Source organism: Delphinus delphis, chromosome 12 (assembly GCF_949987515.2).
Source record: "Delphinus delphis chromosome 12, mDelDel1.2, whole genome shotgun sequence".
Classification (NCBI taxonomy): domain Eukaryota; kingdom Metazoa; phylum Chordata; class Mammalia; order Artiodactyla; family Delphinidae; genus Delphinus; species Delphinus delphis.
In genome coordinates this window covers 65,549,578-65,569,112 of record NC_082694.2, presented here as the reverse complement: position 1 = coordinate 65,569,112, position 19,535 = coordinate 65,549,578, and the positions used below count along the sequence as shown (strand labels likewise).

At 55.0% G+C, this 19,535-nt stretch overlaps 1 protein-coding gene across 1 annotated transcript in view; it reads left to right on the top strand.

Moving 5' to 3' along the window:
- Positions 1 to 151: 151 nt before the first annotated feature.
- The window catches only part of EHD3 (EH domain containing 3), a 29,600-nt gene continuing 10,216 nt past the window's right edge, over positions 152 to 19,535 (top strand). The window contains exons 1-3 of the mRNA XM_060026877.1: positions 152 to 1,044; positions 10,881 to 11,057; positions 15,067 to 15,164. Of these exons, the coding sequence (XP_059882860.1) occupies positions 818 to 1,044; positions 10,881 to 11,057; positions 15,067 to 15,164 (502 nt within the window). The 5' untranslated portion in view covers positions 152 to 817. The remainder of the gene's footprint in view (positions 1,045 to 10,880; positions 11,058 to 15,066; positions 15,165 to 19,535) is intronic.

Genomic DNA, 19,535 nt, shown 5'->3' with positions numbered 1-19,535 from the left:
AAGGGAGAACGTGAAGCAGGTCAACTCTGTCTTCGCAGCTGTCCCTGAGAGGGCGCTGTTCCCAAATCAAACCTCCAGTGGCCGGGAATGAAATACCAGACCGTTCCCACCGAGCTCAGCATCCCTCCTTTTCCAGGCAGCAAGCGGTCGCGGGTCCCTAGTGGGGCGACTGCCCATAAACATGGCGGCGCCCTGCTCAGCTTCTCCCCGCCGGGGCCGCAGGGCCACGCCAGCCTTGCCAGTACTCGGGGACTTCCTCCGCGAGCCGGCTTCCTGCACGGCTGGCATTAAAACAGGCGCCTGGGGCTGCGGGCTGCGGCTGCAGATGCTGAGCTGTCCGCTGGCTGGGCAGCGCCCCCTCCTCCCCTGAGCCTCCCAGGCGGGCGGGAGAAGAGCCAAACCATCCCTAAACTGCACCCGAGCCAAAGCGGGAGAGAGCTGGGGGAGACCGGGGACCCCGGCATCTGACATTTTAATTGCAGGTTTGACTTTTTTCCCAAGATCGCAGCCCTCCCGCCCAGCCCAGATAGTTTATCTCCCTCCGGCCTTGGTTGCTGGATGAAGCCGGGCCTGGGCTTGGTCCCAGGAGCAGAGGAAGAGCGCGTTCGCGGCCCCGCGCAGTCGCCCCAGGGACCCCCGAGCCCTGCGCCCCGGCCATGGTGTGGCTGAGCCCCGCGCTCCGGTGAGGCGGCGGCGCAGCTGGGAGCCCGACGGACCCGCCCTGCAGGACGCCTTCCCCAAGGAACGGGGGTCGCCGGACTCCGCGCCCTCCTGCTGGGACTGCGCACCGGGCCCGAGAAGGCGAGCGGTGGCCGCGATGTTCAGCTGGCTGCGTTCCGATGACCGCCGCAGGAAGGACCCCGAGGTCTTCCAGACGGTGAGCGAGGGTCTCAAGAAACTCTACAGGACCAAGCTGCTGCCCCTGGAAGAGCACTACCGCTTCCACGAGTTTCACTCCCCCGCCCTGGAGGATGCTGATTTCGACAACAAGCCCATGGTCCTGCTGGTGGGCCAGTACTCCACCGGGAAGACCACCTTCATCAGGTGAGCCGGCCAGGGCCCCCGCAGCCCACCCAGCCGCCCAGCGCTTAGGCCCTGCGCTCACTCCCGATGTCCCCTCCTGCGTGGAGACAAGTGGGAAGTCTTCATGAGAAGGCTCTGAAAAAATCCTTACGCGCGGGTATCCAAAGCTTACCCCACAATTGCATCGGATGGTCCCCTGCTCTATCCTACCCAGTGCCTCGCCACTGCACTTAGCCCTTGGCTTTGGTGGTCAGTTTGAAGTGTTAAAATTCAGAGCCATCCCTATTCTTCCCATTTTATGGACGGTAAAACTGAAACCCAGGAAGCCCAAGTGAGAAAGCTCCTGGTCGCAAGAGTACCTTAGGCTGGTGGGGTTGTCTTACCCCCTGTCCTTGTAGGGACATACCCTTGATGGGCAGGACCACTTCCCTTGCCTTCTAAAGGCTTCAGCCACTCATATGAGGTCTTTACAGTTGCAGCTGAGGAGGTGGGCTTGGGAGCCTGTGGCCCTCTGTCTGGTAGTTCCACGTGTCCTTCTTTTATCCGTTTCCTTCACTGAGCAGAGCTCCTACAGATATCTCTTGGAGACTGGCGACAAACAGTGTCCAGAAGCAGGATGCATTTTTCTTTTCCGTTGATCTTAATGGCTCAGTAATCATATTAAAGTCTTTTGGAGGTGGAAGGGATATTGGCCATGGTCTCATCCGGCCCCTTGACTTGGCAGGGGAGGTAACTGAAGCACAGAGAAGTTAAATACATTGCTCAAAGCCATGTAACAGGGTGGGAGACTGACCTGGGATGCAGGTCCTGGATGCATGGGAGGAGATGGTTGGCTAAATGCCTATAACTCTGAGCGTGAGTCATCCATCCCCTTGAATTACAGAATCCCTGGGCTGGAGTCAGGAAGTCAGCTTGTCCACCCTGCGTTCAGAGAGGTCCATATATTGTCCACCAGAGCGATAGGACCTTTCCTATCTTTAGAAGACAGGCTTCTCTCCAGTCCACAGCCTTCAAGGCCAGGCCATCTTCCTTGGCCTCATTCACAGCCCTGCAAGCTGCTGAGGGTGCTCGTGGCCCTCTGTGTAGAGAGTCAGGCTCGTACACAGTGGTGATGTGTTCTGTGTCCACCGCCCCCAGAGTCAGTGGTGCTCATCTCCTGTGGAAGGTGTCAAAGTAGGGGTGCTCTTGTTTCCATTCATTGACCAAAGCACCTGCAACATGCAAAACACTGTGCTTTGTTTGGCGAGGAAAGCAGAAGAGTTCACGGTCTGGCCCCTGATTTTCTAGATTCAAATTCGCTCCAGCTCAAAGCTTTTAACACAAGCCTTTTGGAAGCAGGGCATGCAGCATACTAGCATGCCATGTATGGAACACCAGATGAGTTTCTCCCTGTGGGGTGGACAGCCTTGGACTCAGCAGCTTTGAGAGGCTGAGTGATTTCTGAAGTTGGGTACCCAGGGGGAATGTTGGCTTTTGGATATCTTATATTGTTAGAACTACAAGGGCCCTTAATGATGAATCTAATTCTTTGCTTCTTAACTTTTCAAAAGGTCAGTACCTCCTTTGAAAATCTGATGAAATATGTGGACCCATCTTTAGAAAAATGCACATACATCCCATATTTACATATAATTTGGGGGGTTCAGGGGCTGCCTTGGCCCTTAGGGCAAGAACCCCTGATCTAATCCATCTCCCTTATCTCGTTAAACACCCATTGCTGCCAAAGGCACTTCAGAGCTACCTGGGTTCTGTTCACGGCTTCCTTTGTACCACGCATCCTCCACCTGGTCCGGTTTATGCCCCACGGGAAGCACAGGCCTTTTACAGGTCGCTCCTGCCCTTGCACAGCCTCCTACAGCCCTCTGGACACACCTTGGTTATAATTCTTAGTACGTTATTTAGAGCTTCTCCTTCCTGTAGCCCAGCACTTACTACTGTGCCTTAGCTCCCTGGGGCCTTGCCTGGGGTCTCAGCTACAGGAGCTCCCAGTAGAGGTTTGCAGAATGGGAGGGGAGATGGGGAGAAGCTAGCGTCCCTGAGGGCAGGATCCTGGAGCAGCAGACATGCCTCTTGTCTGAGACACTGTCCTGGCTTTGCCTGAGTCATGCTCGCTGTTAACTGGGGCTAAGAAAGTGGCAGAGCCAACTTGCCATAGATTACTCCTTATCTGAGGGGGACAGGAAGGCCAGGAGAGGCAGATCCCTCCTCTCTCTTATCCTCCGAGTACAAGAGTCCTCCCTCCCCACTCATGTCAGTAACTGAATTTAGCTCGTGCATCAAAGGCTGTCTCCCTTTGAGGGAGAGACTACCAGCAGGGGAGGAGGGGCTGCAGCACAGGGAAGCCCTCCAAAAGCAAATTACATATTTTCCTTTCTTCTCATTAAATCCACTGAACAGCTATTTTTTAAAATTGGAAAATGCAGACAAGAATAAATTTGAGGAAGAAGAAAAAAATGCCCCATCATCCCATGACTCGGGAAACCATTTTAAATATTATATATATAGGGCTTCCCTGGTGGCGCAGTGGTTGAGAGTCCGCCTGCCGATGCAGGGGATGCGGGTTCGTGCCCCGGTCCGGGAAGATCCCACGTGCCGCGGAGCGGCTGGGCCCGTGAGCCGTGGCCGCTGAGCCTGCGCGTCCGGAGCCTGTGCTCCGCAACGGGAGAGGCCGCAACAGTGAAAGGCCCGCGTACCGCAAAAAAATATATATATATCTTTCCACCAGTATTTTTAGCTATTTTATACACAGTTGAGATCATGCCATAATGTAATTTTGTATGTGGATTTATTTCACTCATAGCATGAGCATTTCCCGGGTAAATTAAAAATCTTTGTAAGCATTATTTTTAAGAGCCACATATTTCACTGCATGTATATGCAGTTATTCATTTAACCAATCTACTTCTTTTGAATGTTTGAAGTTGTTTCTAATTTTATTTTTTGCTATTGTAGAATCGCTCTGAATATCTCTGTGCATAATATTTTTCCACATATTAGACTGTTTTCTCAGAGATTCCCAGAAGTGAAATCACTAGGCCAAAGGTTGTACAGAGTTCTGGGGTTGTTTTTTTTGTTTTGTTTTGTTTTGTTTTAACATTTTCTTACTTTTTAATCTTGGTATTAAGAGTCATATTTTTGAGTTGCTTCCCAAGAGGGTAGGCTGGTACAACACCCCTCCCCCAAAGCAAAGAAAGTTCCCCTTGGGGTAGCTAAGTGCGCCTGGGTGCAGAGTACAGCCTGCCTTCGCAGCTACGCCCTCTCCCATCCCTGCTTCTTGCCTTGAACACAGCGATTCAGGTCTGTGTTCCGGCCTGAACCTGTGAGGGACCTTCCCCTCGGAAGCAGACTTGCCTTCTTCACTCCCCGGCTCTGAGTGTCCATCCACTTTCAGTTATATGTACTTGCTTAAGGGTCTACTTCTTGTCTCAGGAAGAACATGCAGAAAAGGACATTCTTCTAACAACTAATTAATGTGCTATGACCTCTGCCTGAAATAACTTCCCTGGCCTAAGGCCCGGCAACCCAGGGTAATAAACAATAAATTGGCTGGTGGATGCTTCCTTCAACACAGGCTGCCTCTTCCAAGTACAGTAGCTCTGTGTCCTTCTGGCCTGACAGCCTTCCCTCCCTCCTCTGCTGTTTTTCTCCCTTCACTCTTCCTCCTTCTGGCCTGAAGCCTCAGGTCCCTCCTCTCTCTCACCGTTTGGCCCCCTGGTCATGGAGGTGAATAACTGGCTGCCCCAGGGACTGGAAGGCCCAGTGTCCCCAGCGTCTCAGGGGCCGCAGGGAGGCCTCGCTGGGCTGCGGCGGCACTGGGTGTGGGGCCCGGGGCTGCTGGAGCTAAGCTGCCTGGCTGTCCACAGGGAGATCTGAGCTGATCTTGAGGGTCACCTGTGGCTCTTCTATAGCGTGACCCGGACTCTAAACCATGAATGAGCACATGGTGGGGTGGGCCAGTCGGGGGGCTGCTCAGCCAGCCCTTTCGACCTCCCCCCGAGGGGGGAGGGGGCGCTCTGCATCCTCCCCCCGAGGTGGCGCAGCATTTGCCTGTGGTGGTGCCCTCTCCCTTCATCTCCCTGGCATCTCTAATGCCCAGGCCTCACGGCAGCATCACCACCCAGGAAAGATGATTCTCTGGCAAGCTGAAGGGCTGGAGGAGGGGCCATCCTTCCATCCAGGTAGGCCCACTGACCTCTGCCAGGCCCATCCTGCCAGCCACAGCCCCTGCAAGTCCTCACTCCTGTCCCCACTCCGAGGTCCATGGATGTCCTTTTCCTGCCAGGGCTCTGATCTGCTGGTCCTTGAGTGGGACTAGCTGGAAATCCACCTGCCTCTTACAAGGCTTGAGTGTTACTCAAGGGAGCAGAGGGCCTAGGGCAGAGGCACTGGGTCCACCTGCCTGAGGTCCGGCTTAAGATCTGCCTTGAGAGTCAGGTGTGGAGGCCATTGGGAGAAGGACCTCTGGGGAAGGGCTCCATCCCACTCCCACTGACAGCAGAACGCAGCCACGGAAAGAACACGGGTGGCTCGGCAGAACCCAGGCTCCACCAGTTCCCAGCCAAGAGACCATGTTTGGAAGGTCTAACCTTTCTGGACCTCAGTGTCCTTGTCTCTAACATACGAATAGTGACAACTCATAGGGTCACTCAGGCCAGCCTGTCGCAGGGGTGGGCAGACAAGGCAAGGCTAGCGGGAGGCTTGACAGTCTCGCCACTGGTCTCCTTTGTGCTGGGGTCACTTTGATCCCTGGTGGAGGCTGCTGCGCCCCAGGGGCAGCGGCGACTGCTCCGTGGAGCACAGAGCTGACTCCGACCTCAACTCAGCCGTTGAGTCCCCCATCTCCTACCTCACTTTGTGTCCATGGAGTGACTTACGGTATCCCCGGAACCCCGAGAGGCTGACAGGACAAGCATTATTGTCTTGACCCCATTTTAAAGCTCAAGTACACAAGGCTTAGAGAGATCAAAGATACAGATATATATGGGAATTCCCTGGTGGTTCAGCGGTTAGGACCCCTCGCTTCCACTGCAGCGGGCATGGGTTCGATCGCTGATCAGGGAACTAAGATCCCACACGCCACATGGTGCGGCCAAAAACAAAACCAGAAACAAAACAAACCAAGATACAGATATATAACACGAGTACCTGTAACACAGGCAGAAAGTGATACATGCCTTCTGCGTCTACCTGAAGATATGCAAATTAAGAGCTATGTGGATTTTCACAGAGGCGGCGAGGGCCCTGGATTTGCAGTCCAGGTAGAAATGCGCTGAGTTCTTACAGGCAGTGATGAGACGTTTGTTTTCTCTAATTATTGTCTCTGCCAATGTGGGCGCATGTCTGGTGTAGCCTTTGCTTTTCCCAAACTCATGTATGTCATCTCAAAACCTTCACTCTAACCCTCTGAGCTAGTTAGAAACCCAGGATTAGCCCCGCTCTATAAACTGGGGAAACTGAGGCAGTGGGCTCTTGAGGGACTTGTCCAAGGCCATATCTGTGATGAAGCAGACGCCCACCAAGGCGCATTCCCTAACTGAGCCGAGGCAGAGGGTCCAGCCAGCCCAGGCCTCTGGTGGTACTTCCTGTGGCCCCGGCCCTCTGTTCCTCGCCCTGGATGCTGCCCCAGCAGAGGGGAGGTTTGGTCCCGCTATTGCAGAGATGGGTACCCTGGAGACTGGGTTAAGATTCTTGGCTCCACGCCTTACCCTGGGTGCTTAGGTCACCCGTAATGCAAGCCACATGCTTAGATTGCCAGCCAAGCAGGACACCAAAAGATGACGGAAATGTGAGGAAAGAGTTTGCTTAAGAAAAATATGGACAAAAGTAGGCCTCATGGGTAAAATCTGAATTGCGTAGGACTTCCCTATGCCCGTTTTATGGTTTAGTATGTATTTTACATGGGATAGCAAGGAAGGGGGACCCAAAACTTTTCAGCTCTTTGGGCCTCTAAATGTTTGCATTTGGCCCTGAACTCGGGCAGCCTCCAACTCAACTTGCTCACCTGCGAAACTGAAACAATTCAGCCATCCCACAGCGCTTCTAGGACCGAATAAGTGGGATAATTCAGGGAAAGGTCGCAGAGCAGCACCTGCCTCACAGCAGGTGCTCAGCCTATCAGCCCCTCCTTATGCTCTTGCTTCCCCATCTCAGCTGCTCTCCCCCAGGCTTGAATTAACTTGTCTTTTTTTACACTGCCTTGGGAATGTTTTTGCCTGGCAACAGAGGCCATCTGTATCGCTCCCCATAGAGAAGCAGCCATGATATTCCTCAATAGGTTTTCCTTTCTGGACACAGTGGTGGCTTTGTTAAGGGGGCACTTGGGGCTGCAGGCCGTACCCAAATGTCCCTGAGAATTTACCCAGCCCTGGGTTCTCTGCTTGGCCTGACTGCATCCCTGGCCTTGCTCTTGGCTTCACTGAACTCTGTATTTCTCCAGACTCATGTGTGGTCGGCAAACCTGGGGTCATGTGGGTTTAGCCGAGGAGGCAGGACAGCAGTTCCAGCCACCAGGCCCTGGCTGGGCCGCCTGAGGCTGCAGCTGCAGAACATCCTGGGAAGTGGCCCCCGCTATGCTGGGGTGCATCACCCTTTGCCTGCCAGCACAGTGCATCTCAGGGATGAAATCTGAGACGCCTGGGTCAGGAAGGTACTTCCCCACTGCTGCTTGGCCCTGTTCAGGCTGGGCATTTTCAAGGGTGCCTCAGACTGTTTGCTTCCACCCCTGTCTATTTCAGCTGTCCCTGAAGCCTTTGATGATATCCACCACCCTCCTTCTGCCTCAGAATTCGCCCGTGCCACACCCCCTGCCTGGGGCTTCTCACCCAAGCACCCACTGGGACAGGTGCTCCCTGCACATGGGCAAGCGTGGATGGGGTTTCCAGATCACGGTGTTGATTCTCATGAAACTGCTTCAAGTCCCAAGAATATCCTTTTAGATCCAGTGGGCCTGGCGCCTGCTTGGGCCACCTGATAGCAATAGCTTTGCTGCCACGTCCCACCCACTGAGGCCGAAGTGTGAACCCCAAGGGCAGCTGTTTATGGAGATGAGCAGTTCCTGGGTTTGTGGGCCCTGAAGCCTAACCTTTCCCGCAAGGCCTGGCCCCGGCCGGCCTCCTGCCAAACCAGATTCTTCTGTGGCCTTCTTGTCCCACTGCTCCTTCTAGTCCCAAGGGGGTGCTCAGCCCATTTGCATTTCCTGGTCGAGGAGATACCTCGGGCAGGAAGGGAGACAGCGAATGCAGTGGTTAGGAGCGTGAGTGTTAGATTCAAATCCTAGCTCTGCTATTTACTGACTGCGTAACCTGCAGCAAATAGTTTAACCTTTATCTTCTCTTCTGTAAAATGGGATGATGATCTAGGTTCTAGGTACTGGTTTATGTGCTTAAGGTCTGTAACTTATTAACCCTCAGAACACCCGATGAGGTGGGTTTACCCATGAGGCCCATTTGACCATAAGGGTCACCGTGCTCACATCAGCAGCAACGTGACATGAAACGAGACAATTCATGGAAAGTCTAGAACAGTACCTGGCACATCACAGATGCTTAATAAATCACAGCAATGGTCTCCCATGTTACAGAGGAAAGTGCTGAGGTTTGCAGAGGTTGAGAACCTTCTGAAGGTTAGAGAAACCAGGTCTGCTGGCCCCAGGCCCTGAGGTTCCCTGTCTCTCGCCCGAAACCCTGAAGCAGAAGCATCTGAGAAAACCTGAAGCGTCGTCCAAGTGCAGCTGTGGTGATCTATCCTCACCCCAATCCAGCTTTCAGAATGGTCCTCTGATGGGAGGAAATCCTGTCTTCACACCCAGAATGTGGGGCTGGGATCCTGCAGGGAGATGGGAGGCTTCCCAAGGCAACCTAAACCTCCCGGTGCAGGCGGGGTGGCCCTGGGCAGCGGCCCCTCCGCAGCAGCTCCCCTGCCAGCTCCTCGGGGAGGGAGCCCGTGGCAACCTGACTTGAACTGCCCTGCAAGCACGGAGTAAACTAACAGCTCAGGACACACAGGGATGTCGATGAGCCGGAAGAAACCCCAGCCAGTGCCCCCGGCTGCCACTCGCTGGGCAGAGCAGACCCACCTTGGGGTGGCACAGGGTGGGCAGAGAGCGTTTCCTCGGGGTAGAAGACAGTTGAAGAGCAAAGGGTTTAGTGTTAGATTGATAGGGTTTGGATTCCAGCTCCGTCACGTTCAAGAGTTAACAGTGGGCGAATAGGACGGCTGTACTGAGGGAACCCTTCAAAGCCTGGGTTTCCTCAGTACAGCCGTCCCTTGGTAGTTTCCGCAGACCTTGGTTCGAGGACCCCACCTCCCACGCAGATGCTCAAGCCCCTATGTAAAATGGCACAGTACGGCCGGCCCTCCGGATCCGCGGGTTCCACATTCTGGGATTCAACCACGGGTCCTCCGCGGTTGGTTGTATCCTCAGATGTGGAACCCGCGGATACGCAGAGCCCGACTGTACCTACCTATAGGGGTGCGGTGAAGCCAGAAAGAGATACGTTCTCAAAGTGATGAGTGCGCTGTAAGGCATGGACATGCTATTGAGTGTCAGTGGTGTCATCAGGATAATGACAGGGTCTAGAGCAGGTTGTCAACCCCAGCTGCACATCAGAATCAACTGGGGAGTTCCTGAAAAGGACCGGTCGCCAGGACCCTGCCCTGAGCCGGCGGGTCACAATCTCTGGGCTGGGCCCCGGCACCGGCAGCTGGAGCTGCACGGTTGCTCCACGGGCAGCCAGCTGAGGACGCTGGTCCTGGAGGTCTCAGGCTCTCTCCCCAGCCAGCAGCCTCTGACTTGCCATCTCTCCTCCTGAGGGCTCCTTGATGTTTCCCTCTGAGCGTGAACACTGGCCTGCAAGGTTTAGGGGGAGGGTCTTGGCACACGGTGAGGGCTCACCCAAGGGTCTGCGTTTGTTGGGCAACACACCCCTTAGCTCTTGTCCATCATGGCCCCTGGGACTCTTCTCTGGCCAGTCCCAACCCCGGGCAGTTCTGGACTCCTTCACCCGCATTCCAACCTTAAGCTTTGTGGGCTCGAAGCTGTTCTGAGCTCCTTCCAAAGGGCCTGGTTGACTTTCCAGCCTGTTCTCTTCATTCTGTGGCTCACCATGTGCTCTAAAGGGAGCTGTGGAGAAGGGCAGTGGCCTTGGGCTCTCACTGCCCAGGCCTGGAGCAAAGAGAGGTACCTGTCCCCTGGGGCCACAGCCTGGTACCTGTGCTAGAGGGTGGGACCAAAAGTCTAGGGTGGGGTGGACATGCACTTGTCATAGTGTTCCTGTCACACAGTTTGTATTATGTACGAGTTATTTCTACATTAAATGACTGACTAAGCAGATAAATAGATAAGGACCTATGGGTGGCCAGCAGAGCCTGTGGGTGGCCAGCAGAGCCTGTGGGTGGCCAGCAGAGCCTATGGGTGGCCAGCAGAGCCTATGGGTGGCCAGCAGAGCCTATGGGTGCTCTAATTCTAACCAAGCCTGTGTGCAGGGACTTTGACAGACTCCCTATAGCTGTGAAGTCTACAATATTCTGTGTGGGAATCAGTTTCAAGCCAGCCACGCTTTATTTCTGAGCCCAAACCTTGCTCTTCGCCGCGCCCCCTGCCCCACACCCCGGCACTGCTTCATGGAGGGAAAAAGATACGGACCGAGAAGGACAGATTTGTTACTTTAAGTTCAACTGAAATCCCACCTCCTCCCAAAGGTCTTTGGGTTCCCCGTCAGTGAATATCTCTCCCTGCTGTGAAATCTTGCTCTGGATCTGCCCCTCTGCCATGACTCACACCGTCTGCCTTGCGGTAGGCACGCGGTGTTGATCTGTGAATAGAATCCCTGCATCATGACTGTGTTCCCTTCTGCCAGGTACCTGCTGGAACAGGATTTCCCAGGCATGAGGATTGGGCCCGAGCCGACCACGGACTCTTTCATTGCGGTGATGCAGGGAGAGATGGAGGGCATTATCCCCGGGAATGCCCTGGTGGTGGATCCTAAGAAACCTTTCAGGAAACTGAACGCCTTTGGCAATGCCTTCTTGAACAGGTGAGTGCAGAGGGAACACACACAGGCCTTGGGAGCTCTCTTTTCTTGGAGTATGAGAGGTGAAAGGGCGGGGCAGGGTCTTGGGAAACTCTGTACCTTTTCCAGACCTAGAATCTCTCTCGATTGTCCCCTTCTTGCTGGGAATGAAACCACCATTGATTAGGGATGCACGAGCTGCAAACACCGAGCTGATTTCTCCCGATCGAGTTGGGGGAAGGGTTCAACTAGTTAAATCACATTTCTCTAATGTGTACCTCCCTCCAGTAAAAGCAGAGAGGGCTACTCTGTGTAGTTCCCAGCTTTTGCCTAAACTACGGAAGGGCTTTGCATCCAACTGACAGGAGGCAAAGGAAGGTTCCTCTCTGTTCCTAGATATTGTTTTTACTTGGTGGCAGGAACACTGGACGTAAGGTAGAAGCCCTGGCTTTGAGCACTGACCCTCCTACTAAACTCACTCTGTGACCTTGGACAAGTCACCTCCCCTGGGACAAGTCAGCCTGCAGACACCAGGGCCATTGGGTCAGTTTGAGTGGAGGAAGCTCTAGAGACTGCTTGGCAAGCTGGCCCAGGCCTTCCCACTATTCTGTTTAACTGGAATGCAGGCTGATCCCCTGATACGCTTGTTACGTAGATCCACACCACAACTTTGCATCTGCATCGCATTTAAAAATGTTTAAACTACTTTCTCTAACTGAGGCATTTAGAGTAAAGGTAAAGACTATGGGCTTTGGCTTCAGACCGACTTGGGTTCACATCCTACCAAATAGCACCGTGATCTTAGACGGGTTACCTGACTGGTCTGTGTCTCACTTTTCTCATCTGTAAAATAGGATAATAGTCATGTCCTCCTCCAAGGCAAGAGGACTTTGCGGAAAAGTTGGCATTTGAACCGGATGTTCAATCATGAGTGAAATCACACTAAAAGGGTTAAAAAAAAAAAAAAAAAAAAGGATATTCCAGGCAGAGAAAACTGAAAATATATATATACACACAAACACATACACACAGCGGACTGAAAGAATGTGGCTTAATGCAGAAGCACTACGACATACATAGATGGCACTGCGTACGTAGACAGCACCGTAAGGGTCGCGCTTCTCTACAGGAGCGCGCCACAGCTGGGTGACAGATGTGTAGATTAACTGTTGGCTGGGGATCTGTCAGGCACATCCATTGGAGGGATAACAGGATTGGGGCGGGGCTGGGGTGGGAGAGGGCCCTCCATGTGCCACCAGCCTCACTGCAACTGCACGCACACAGGGAGGGTACACCCCGGACGCCTGCTGCCCCGTGATCCCATTTCGCGGCCCTTGACATCTCCCCTCCCCTTCTCTGTGGGTGTTCCACGCCTTCTCCAGACACCTCAGGCCCCCCTCTCGGCAGGTGACCTTGCTTCCTATTCTAGAGAAGATGGAAGCCCGTATCCATGGATTCCCTGTAGTTGGTTTGTTTTAAACTGTCCGTAAAGGGAGTTCGTTTGCATCAGTCCCATCCCGCCCACCCCGCCCCTGCCGTCCACGCAGCCTGCAGAGAGCTGAGTCCTCTCTTTTCCCCTCAGGTCTGCACCCCTGCACCCCCGACCCGTGCATCAGGCCATCTGCCCAGGGACGGCTGTGTCAGTTACTCTTTCTGACAGCTCCCCACCTCCCGTGGCTCCTTCCCCGCCTGGAACTATCTATCTCCTCTTGCAAGCCCTGCAGCAGGCCCTACTAGCCCTTACCCCCTTGCTTTGCTGTCGCAGCCAAGTTTCAGGGCTTCACCTCCTCACTTCTTCCTGTCCCCCAACCTGTGGAACATGGCTTCACCCCGTCACAGCTGCCCGTGTGAAGGTCATCTGCGACCTCTCAGTGACAAGCGGTGAGCACTTTCCGTCCTCACCTTACCCCATCTCTCTTGGGTATTGGTTTCTCTCAACCACCAGCCCCTCTCAGCTCCTTGGCCCTCCTCCTGCCTCCCTAGCAGACCTTGGTCCCCTTGGTCTCTGGCTCCTATGACCTGGCGTCACCCTCAGCCCCCTGCCCTTCTCTCACTCCATGCACCCAGCCTGGGTGATACCTCAACCGCAGCCCTGGCCCCAAACACCAGCCCCATGTACACGACCTTCTGGTCACCAAGTGACAGCAGCCCCGCTCAAGGTGGCTTCAGCAAAACGTGGAATGTATTGAGGAATCCTGGGGTGTGCCTTAGAACCTAAGGACCGGAATGTGGCTGGGCCCCAGGCACGATGAAGACCATGGGCTTCGGTAGGGCGGGGGCTGTACCATGGACTTTCCTGCCCCCGCTATGTAGCGCAGTGCCAGAAACACAGCACATGCTTCGTAAATATTTGTTGAACTGAACTGGACATGCTGACAACCATCACATCAGACTGTGTCACTCTTGTGCTTAAAATGTTCCAATGGATTTTTCCCGCCCTCAGTATAAAGTCCACGCCTCTTAATGTGGCCTTCAAGGCCCTTGTGATCCAGGCCCTGCCTCCCTGTCTTGGCCACATCTCTAGGGGCTCCAGCCCAGTGATGAGCGCTCTCCTGGAATGGTGCCTGCACGCACAAACACACGCACACACACACTCCCTCACCCCCTCTTTTTCCCTCCCCGCCCCTCATTTCTGGGCTGCATTTACACCTGCTTCTATTAGTTTCCTAGGGCTGCCAGAATAAATGACCGCGAACTGAGTGGCTTTAAAATAACTACTGACTCGGGCTTCCCTGGTGGCGCAGCGGTTGAGCGTCCGCCTGCCGATGCAGGGGACACGTGTTCGTGCCCCGGTCCGGGAAGATCCCACGTGCCACGGAGCAGCTGGGCCCGTGAGCCATGGCCGCTGAGCCTGCACGTCCGGAGCCTGTGCTCCCCAACGGGAGAGGCCACAACAGTGAGAGGCCCGCGTACTGCAAAAAAACCCCCAAAAACTGCTGACTGATAGTTTGGATGCCAGAAGTTCAAAATCAAGGTGCTGGCAGGGCCCTGCTCCCTCCAAAGCCTGTAGAGGAGGACCTTTCCGTGCTTCTTCCAGCTTCTGGTTACTCCAGCCATTTTGCTTGTGGCAGCATAATTCCAATCTCCCCTCTGTGCACGTCTGTATCTTCACATAGCTACACACACACACGCATGTACGCTGGCTTCCTGCCCACACCCCTGTCCACCTGGCAAATGCTGGCCATCTTTTGAGGTCTCAGTTCAGGTTCTGCGTCCTCTGAGGAGCTTCCCGGACCCTCCTTCCCGTGCATCCCTAGCCTCATCCGCTAACCTGCATCTCTGCTGCCACCTCACTGGGTAGCAGAGGCTCCCTTCCCTGTCTGTTCTTGGAGAGTATGGGACCGTGAACTGTACCTGTGATGGTCAGACACCTTGCTGGCTTCCACCAAAAATGGCATTTAAGAGAGAAGGCTTGAAGTCAGAAGGATCTAGCTTAGGTTTACCAATTTGTATTTGGAGACTTTGGGATGTGATACTGGGAATATTTCCTTGAATAAGCCTTGACTGTTATCCTACTAGCAATGTTTGGTATTTGCACAGCCTTTTAGAAGCCCAGATAAACGTTCCTGGGTGGTGTGCCCCACTCTTCGAGGCCAGCTGCAGTGCCGCCTCCTCCAGGAAGGCTTCCTTCCACCTTGGATCTCCCGAGCCCTTCTCTTGACCTCCCTTGGGGGCGCTGCTCCCATCGCACCCATATCGTGGTTGTCCTTATGCATGCCTCTGCTCTTCCACCAGACTGTGCTCCTGGGGGCAGGGATCGAGGGCTGCACATCCTGGTGTCCCCGACAGCAGGGGCTCACAAACGTAGGCCCACAGCTGCCTTAGGACCACCCCGGGAGCTTCCTCGAAGTACAGATCCTGGGCCCACTACTGGGGCTGAGTCTAGCTTGGGACTGGGAGTCTGCACTGGAAGGCGGCCGGGCTTCAGAACCTCTGCCCAGGGCAGGAGAGGTTGGCGTGGGGCTGAAGCGAGGGCGCCTGAGAGACAAGGACAGGACGGCGGCTCACCACGGCTCTCCTCCCACGCCTGCAGGTTCGTGTGCGCTCAGCTGCCCAACCCCGTGCTGGAGAGCATCAGCGTCATCGACACGCCGGGCATCCTCTCCGGGGAGAAGCAGAGGATCAGCCGAGGTAAGTGAGGCAGCTGGTAGGGTTGGCTCTGGCTCTGTGCTGCATCCTTTCTGGTACGTTCTCTGGCTTCCATAACAGGAGAGAGGCTCCCGGGGCCTTGCTGTCTCTTGATGAGCCGCTGCTGCCTCATGTGCTGTGTGGGGTCATCCTAGGCAAGGGTCCACTGCAGCTCAGGAGACAGCTAGCCTCGGTCTTCTCATCTGTGAAGTGGAGACGTCAGTGTCTGCATTATGCACCCCATTGGGTTTCTTCATGGGCCAGACCCTGGCTCGCTTCTGAAGTTCCTGCTGTCCCTGCCCCAGGAGCTTGCAGCTCTGCAGGGGAGACAAGTGCCTGCAGAGGACTCCAGCCAACAGCGTGAGGATGGCAGTGTGCTCTGGGGCGTGAGAGTCGGGAGCTGGGTATGTGAAAGCCCTTGAAAACTGCTCATTCCAGACAGATGTGGGGAGTTGTTCGCTGAAGGAGGCTGCCGGCATGCGGGTCGGGAGATGGAACTCAGGAGCCAGACCACCAGCGTCCTGGCCTGCCTCTGATGCTTCCTGGCAGGGTGACCTGGCAGCTTTCTTTCCTTCAGCTGGCTCATCTGTAGAGTAGGGGACATAACTCTATTTTCTAGGGTTGTTTGAGGATTGAAGAAATAATACAGGTAAAAAGCCTCCTACCTGGCACATAGCAAGTCCCCAGTAAACATGAGGTGCTATAGATCATCATCATCACTGGTTTTCTCCTAGCTCTAAAATGCTAGATGGATATTGTAAAAATCTTGAAACTACAGCTCCCAGCTCCCCTCCCCCAGCCTCTCCTGCCACACCACGCTGTGTGCCCCAGATAGACCCCAGCCCTTTCTGTGCCGCATGCCGTATTGCTGGGAAGAAAAGCTGACGAAGCCACAGCCACCCCAGTCCTGGAGCTGGGAGCTGGGCAGGAGCCAGCTCGGCACTCAGAGGGCAGCTTCCGGGAAGGGAAGGCTTTGGACTGGCAAGAGCGCTCCGCAGCAGCCAGGACTCTGCCCTGAACTGACCTCAGGTGCCTGTCTACTTCCTCCTGCACGTGCCTGGGGTGAGGTGCATGGGGGGGCGCAAGGGCGAGGTGGGCGTAGAACCCACGGCCCTGTGGGGAGGAGCATCTCCTTCTGGCCCACCTGCCCTTTGTAAGCACCCTGGCACCCTGTTCGGGGCCCCGTGGTCGGGGGGGAGGGTGCAGCGTGGGTGGCTCTCTGTCTTGTTTCTATTTGTTTCCCTAGATACTCCCTCTCTCCTGACCAGTCTCTACCCTCATGCCGTAAGTCTTCCTCCAAGTTCATCCTGAGTTTAGGCCTAAAGGGCATTTACTGTTTCACACAGACAGCCTATATCTCCTCGAGGAAGGCTTGGAGAGCAGCCCAAATTCTCCACCTGAACCACTCAGGGGGTGGGTGGCTACACAAGGCTAGTGCAGCCTGACAGGTGGGTCCAGAGAGGATTCCAGCCTTCGGGGATTCCAGGGGCACTGGACTGGGAGTTTAGAGCATTGGCTTTTAGAACCTGTGGGTCTCCAGGTCACATTTTTCCCCTGAGCCTTAATGTCCCCATGCATAACAAGGGGTAATGATACCCATCGCGTGACCTCGTGAGATCCACAGATGGTAATGGAAACACAGACATCAGCTCTGGGTCTGGATCACAGTGAGCTCCCTTCTTTCCTCTTTATCTGCCATCCAGGGTCACCCTGTTAAACAACTCCAGGGTAATCTACGTGAATGGCCTTCCTTGCAGTTGTGCAGTGCACAGCCTATGCAGCTGTACGTGGCAGCCCTGCTCCTAGGGAGTCCTGCCTTCCTCAGCTTCCGTTCCATTCCATTCTTTTCCTATCCCTCTGCCTTTTCTCCTGACTTTATCTTTGGACCTCAGTGGCTGCTCTACTGCAAACTGGGGGCTTGTTCTTCTTGCCCACCCTTCCTATTGCCTCCCACCCCATACCGACTACCACCAGGTCTCACCCCACCTCTGGGAGAAGTGATAGCCCTGTGTGTATCTAGGCAGACCAGTTTGTTCTCTGCCCTCCTGATTCTAGACTATAAATGCAGTTGCTGGCAAAAGTAGCCTGTGATAAAAACAAGAGCTGAGAGCTGGGCCGCCAGTCCTGCATCCTCTGCCTGGGGCAGTGCTGACCCCAGCACTCCACAGAGACCAGGAAAGTTGGGTGGGGGGCAGGGATCAGACACCCTCAGATATCAGGGGAACCCCAAATGAGAAAAGTTTCCAGTATGAAGACCCCCTCCTCGTCTTTCACAATCAGCCGTAGAACTCAGTAGTTCAGTTTATACCTATACACATATGCACCCCCCATCTACACACATCACACCTCTCTCCGCACCCCGCTCCCCACACATGCACACAAGTGTGTGCACAGAACCAAACGCGCTTCGCGTGGCTTCTCGCCCGGGGTTCTCACTCTGGGTTTGGCCGCAGCACAGATTTGGTGCTTCTGGCTTTCCTCCAGCCCAGGGCCGGGCGGGGCCCCGTGGACAGTCCATGCACAGCCCTGCAGGAGGGCACCCGACTGAGGGGTGTATTAAGCCTGAAATCCAGCCCACGTTCCACTCACTGAGCCTGATGCCAGGGCATCGTTGTCAAATCCACACAGAGCCACCTCTGGGCCGAGGCCTGATGTGCCACATTCTGGAAAGCCAGCTGCTCCCAGGGGGCTCCCTGGGCCTCAGGCTTCACGGGAAGGAGCAGTCAGGCCCCAGGCCACAGCTGGACAAAGTGTGGCCCCTCTGCCCGGACCTGGGGGGCTGTGTGTGTCTTGGGGGCAGAGCAGAAGCAAGGGACGTCCAGGAACCTGAGCCCGGGAAGTCCCAGGCCCACACTTGTCTCTGGATGTAGATGCATTGGAGTGGGTGGGAGAGGGGCAGGGAGGCAGTTCCTGGAAGTGACAGGATGCAGCCCAGGACTCATTACTGGGAAGAAGCAAGGATGCGGCAGAGGTGGGAGGTTCTCCGGAAGCCTGAGTGTCCTCACACTTGGCAACCACATTTCCTGTCTGTTTCTCAGCTAGAAATCCCCACAGGCCCCACCCTAGAAAAGCAACCCTGTGGCGCGTTGCACACATCACTCCCAGCGGACCCCCTCCTGTGCAGGTGAACTCAGGAGGGCCAGAGCAGGAAGACACTTGCCCAGGTCACAAAACTGGGATGGGAATTCTGCTCTCCTGCTTCCCCGTCCGGTGGCTTTTCAGCACGTTATCATGGCCTGCCTGCCCAGAAAGAACTCAAAGAGGAATGAGGGCAAACTCTCATGTACAACTTTCCCCTGGGGGACCCCGGAGGGTCTGGGCTGGTCCTCACGGCCTCCCATCCCTGGCCTCCTCACTTAGGGGCCTCTGGGGCCCCAGACCGCATGCTGTACATACACGGCTCTGGGGGCATCACACGCGGGGACAGAGCAGCAGAGTCCCGACTCCCTTTAAAAGGGTGCGCTGGCAACTTGTGGCCATCTGGGAGACCTGGGATGAGTCTGCTGGGCTCCTTTTCAAGGTTACTTCTGGGAGGCAAGTAGTGTGGCCTTTTTCATCTGAACTTTTCCCACATTTTGCAAACTGATGCCTTCTAATTTCTCTTTTGCTGAAATGTCTTTATACCTTGAAAGCTTTTGGGGGCAGGATGGGACCTTTTAAGTACCCACCACAAGTAAGTGCCTGGTTGGAGGGCTCAGGCCCCTGAGCTACAGCCTTGCGGGGCTCTGAGCCGAGAAGGGAATGCAGATGGAAGTAAGGATCTGGGTCCTAGGCCCGAGTTTGCCACCACCTGGCTGTGTGAGCTTGGGTGAGCCCCTTAACCTCTCTGTTCCCTCTCCCTTCCCTGTGTGTGCCTGTTTACCTCCTGGCACATGCAGCACTGTGAGGATCGAATGAGATCGTGTGGCTGAAAATACAAAGAAATGTGCTGCCTTGTCAGCACCCTTGCATTGCCTTTCTTTGTTTTTTTCTTTGGCTGTGTCGGATCTTTGTTGCTGCCTGCGGGCTTTCTCTAGTTGCAGCGAGCGGGGTCTACTCTTTGTTGCAGTGCGCTGGGTTCTCTTGTTGCAGAGCACGGGCTCTAGGTGCACGGGCTGCAGTAGTTGTGGCATGCGGGCTCAGTAGTTGTGGCTCGCGGGCTCAGAGCACAGGCTCAGTAGTTGTGGCGCATGGGCTTAGTTGCTCCGCGACATGTGGGATCTTCCCAGACCAGGGCTTGAACCCATGTCCCCTGCTTTGGCAGGTGGATTCTTAACCACTGCGCCACCAGGGAAGCCCCTGCACTGCCTTTCAGGCTGTGAAGGAAGCTGGTTGATGACTAAGGAGTTGCCGCACTTATTGTGTTTGTCTCATTGATATCCTCTTGCCTGGCAT